The sequence below is a fragment of the Piliocolobus tephrosceles genome, chromosome 14 (genome assembly GCF_002776525.5).
Source record: "Piliocolobus tephrosceles isolate RC106 chromosome 14, ASM277652v3, whole genome shotgun sequence".
Lineage (NCBI taxonomy): Eukaryota > Metazoa > Chordata > Mammalia > Primates > Cercopithecidae > Piliocolobus > Piliocolobus tephrosceles.
Window position 1 is genome coordinate 34,906,723 of NC_045447.1, and position 4,029 is coordinate 34,910,751.

The 4,029-nt window shown below is 32.3% G+C and overlaps 1 protein-coding gene across 9 annotated transcripts in view; it reads right to left on the minus strand.

Annotated features, from left to right (window-relative positions):
- Positions 1-335: 335 nt before the first annotated feature.
- The window catches only part of SMC2 (structural maintenance of chromosomes 2), a 45,850-nt gene continuing 42,156 nt past the window's right edge, over positions 336-4,029 (minus strand). For 8 of the 9 annotated variants that reach the window (XM_023202465.2, XM_023202483.2, XM_023202475.2 and 5 more), the window contains 2 exons: positions 1,534-1,681; positions 337-854 (listed from right to left, as the gene is read on the minus strand). In XM_023202465.2, coding sequence (XP_023058233.2) covers positions 678-854; positions 1,534-1,681 — 325 coding nt within the window. In that variant the 3' untranslated portion in view covers positions 337-677. Of the gene's footprint in view, positions 855-1,533; positions 1,682-4,029 lie in introns of all 9 variants that reach the window. The other variant, XM_023202451.2, reaches the window with a different exon arrangement.

A 4,029-nucleotide genomic window follows, 5' to 3' on the forward strand; every position in this document is an offset into this window, starting at 1 on the left:
CTAAGCTTTTATTTAAAAATACTTATAAAGCTTAAAAAAAACAACATTAAAGTCATAGAGACCAATTATTAAGCATATAGGAACATGATACTCATGTATCATTAAAATAAGAAATCTTTCAAGATCTGTTTTCTATCTCAGTCTAAATCGGGGTCTGGAGTTGTGTCGTTAAAAAACTAGCCTCAAACAGCTCTGTGCATGCATAATAGCTTTATATGTGTTCCCATTGTTGGTCCAGTTACATGATTTATAATTCTTCCTTACCTGAATGACTTTATTAGAAGAGAAAACACATTAATATTGCCTTAGGAATTAAATCAATTAAACACTGATGATCAGCTACATTTATCATGTAATTTAATCTGCTTTTTTGTATATTAGCTTTTACATACGGAATTGGGTATCTCAGGATTCCTAATATATAAAAGACCTGCATAAGAAAGAAACATTTGATGATATGCATAAAACCACAATCACAATAATTGGACCATAATTAGACTGGTTAAGAGATTAGGAATATATGCTCATTTGTAAGTGATAAGTGATTATATAAAGAGAAAACATGGGTTAAGTAACATAGTAACATTAATTTTTTTATATCAACAAATTACTTATCCCAAGTCCTTAAAAGTTTATGTTTAAAAAAACAGGTCAAGATGAAGAAATAAACTTGTAGTTTAAACTTCCACATGTGCTCCTTTGGGTGGTTTTGCCTTGGATTTTGCTTCCTTTGAAATCTTTCCATTTTGACATTGAGTAAATCTGGCTACTGTAGAAACACCATCCACAAACTTGGTTTTGAAAAGAACGTTTGCATTGTTGAACATACCTTCTTTTAGTGACACCACGATGAACTTAAGGAAAAAAGAAAAAAAGTATAAAAAAACTTTTTGTGATATACTTGAAGTTTACTCCTTTATACTGGGCATAAGAATTGTTTGGAGATAATTTTGATTTTATTTCTTTAGTTATATGAGGCACCTAAATGTATACTAGCTGTTCAAATTGTTTTAGAAGTCTCTTAACTATGAGTGAAGTCCCCAGAGTTGTACAATGCATAATATATGCAAGCATATTTGGCAGCCCCAGGTCCTACAGCAACACTGTAATAAAAACAAACTGTTCTTAGCTTCAGAGGCTTTGTTCGACTTTTTAGTCATGAGAAATTAAATTCCCCCATCAAGTGTCACATGATTTTCTGATACCTGAGTTAAATATCCCTGAGACAGTTTTGTTTTGATCGTACATCTTGTACATCTTTATGGCAGCTAACTAGAGAAAACAATTGTATTAACCCTAAATTAATTCTGTATTATGACTAAATTGGAATCTCCCTAATGCCTAGGTCTTTCTTTAAAAGGAGAGTGAACCTTTTTTCCTTCTATACCTATATAAACATAAGTTTATTTAAATATATAATACTTTAGTATTTATCAACCCTAAATACCTTACTAACATTGACTACTACTAAAGAATGGTTTTAGAAAAATAGTCTAATTAAACTGTTACTGAGACTTTTTTTCTGGTTCTCACCTGAGAATGTGTGAAATGAGTACGCAGCATCTGTCCAATGTTTTGGGTATGAGAAAGATCCAAGGCTGCATCTACCTCATCAAGGATATAAATTGGAGCAGGTTTGAAGAGGAGCATTGACAGTATTAATGACAAGGCCACTAAAGACCTAAGAAAAAGTCAGTAGAAGAAAAGCCATAAAAATTTGATTTTACCACTTATCCAAACAGTGAAGCAAATATGTGATCCTATTATTGTGGATACAGCAGATTTATCTGAAAGGTAGTCATATAAAAAAAGAATCTTGAGTTTCAAACTTTAACATTTATGTTGTATTAAAATATTTCTTTTATTTTGGCTTTCCATTTTTCCTCTTTTCAGAAGCATGCTATTTTCAGACAATTTTAATACTGCCATATTACATTTGGCACCTACTCTTAAGATCATGTTAGTTTTAAAAGTTCTTTTTTTTTCCTTCCCCATTTGGCTCATTAGACCCTAGGTAGAAGGTGAGTAAGGGCTATGGTCATTAATACAATAACTATTGTCTTGGTAACAGTAACTAGGTGAGATGTCATTTTTCAAACTTTCATAATGTACACGCTTACATAAGTATGCATATATACACAAAAACAGACACACAATCTCTATATTTTTGGTACCATTTGCGAATAAGTTGTATGGATGATGGCCCATTAAGTACATCACTGCCAAAAATTCAAATAATCTTATGTAAAATTCATAGTTACACCTAATCTCAGGTTCCACAGCACTATTTTCAGTTCTCTTCTAGCTTACTGCAGCTCATTCTAATCTGGTATGAAGATCATAATAATTATTATATTTTTTCCTTAAAAATAAATTTTTTCCTTAAAAATAATTCATAAAACATCTTATTTTAATATAAAATATTTATAATTACTTAACATTAGACTAAACATTAGAGTAGCATTTGTAATATACTTATTCTGTAACTTCAAGTACATCTTGGTATACAGTACTAGAATAGCCAACTCAATGCTTGCTGCATTCTTTTTTATTTTTTGAGAGTCTTGCTCTGTCACCAAGGATGAAGTGCAGTGGCACTGCAAACTCTGCCTCCCAGGTTCCAGCAATTCTACTGCCACAGTGTCCCTAGTAGCTGAGATTACAGGTGCATGCCACCACACCCAGATAATTTTTGCAGTTTTAGTAGAGACAGGATTTCACCATGCTGGCCAGGCTGGTCTCGAACTCCTGACCTCAAGTGATCCACACGCCTTGGCCTCCCAAAGTGCTGGGATTATAGGCATGAGCCACTGTGCCTGGTCCAAGGCTTGTGCATTCTAATAGGGCTATTTATTAAGAAATATATAAGTAGGGAAAAAATGTGTGCATAAGCAGAGGAAAATTCCTAGCAAAAAAAAAACAAAAACAGTGTCATCAAAATGAAATCACAGTGAGACTGTTAATCACCTGTATAAAAGGGAGCTAAAGTCATTCAGCCAACCTAAAATTATGTTTGTCTTTCTCTGTGATGAGTGCCCCAAGTACTGAGTTTTAAACTTAATCTTTAACCCTTCAGCATAGCAGAATTTTTTTTAACTGCCATGCTGGATAGTGGTATATCTAAAAATAACTTTATAGCACCTTAATTATGGAAATAATTTATAGGTCCCAGTAAGAAGAGAAGCATACATTTTCTATTTTCCTCAAAACATTTTCTAGGGCTTTGGCAAATATAGCTAAAGATACTGGGAACTAAACTGTGGAATTCAATTTTTATGAACAGGCAGCAGGTGCTGTATTTTTTATTCTTATTTACAAATTTTATAAAAATATAGATAAATATATTTCTACTCATAAAAATGATATAAGGGGTCATAAGGAACATTAACAAGTGTCTATATTTTCTACGTACATAAAAAAAGGGTTACATGATGGTACCACAGGACACAGAAGAACAATTCAAGGCCTATGGATTATATACCATGCTGGAGAAAAAAACAATTACTAAATTAATGACTAATTTCAATTATGTGAATATTCATTCACAACCTTCTTTTAGGAGGTTTTAATTAATTGGCTATCTGCAGGTAAGACGTGAGGACATATGACCTTTTAGATTTCTATCACTATGCTGACTTTCTGAATCACTGCATAAGGTTGGAAGAAACTTTCCTGAACTCCAAATCCATGTTATTTTCCAACACTCTTCCTTCCTTTATGTAGATCCAAGGTTCCATCTGGTATCATTTTCCTTTTGCCTGAGAACTTCCTTTAACCTGTAGTATGGTTCAGATGTTTTTGTCTGAAAAGTATTCTTATTGCCTTCACTTTGAAGAATATTTCTGTTAAAGAAACAATTCTAGTTGACATGTTTTACTTTCAGCACTTTATGGATGTTCCAGACTTCTGGCTTACATATGTAGCATTTAACAAGAAAAGTCTAAAGACATTTTTATTTCTGTTCACTAGCATATAGTATATCTCTTTTCCTCTAGCTGATTTTTTTTTTTTTTTTTTTTTTTTTTTTTT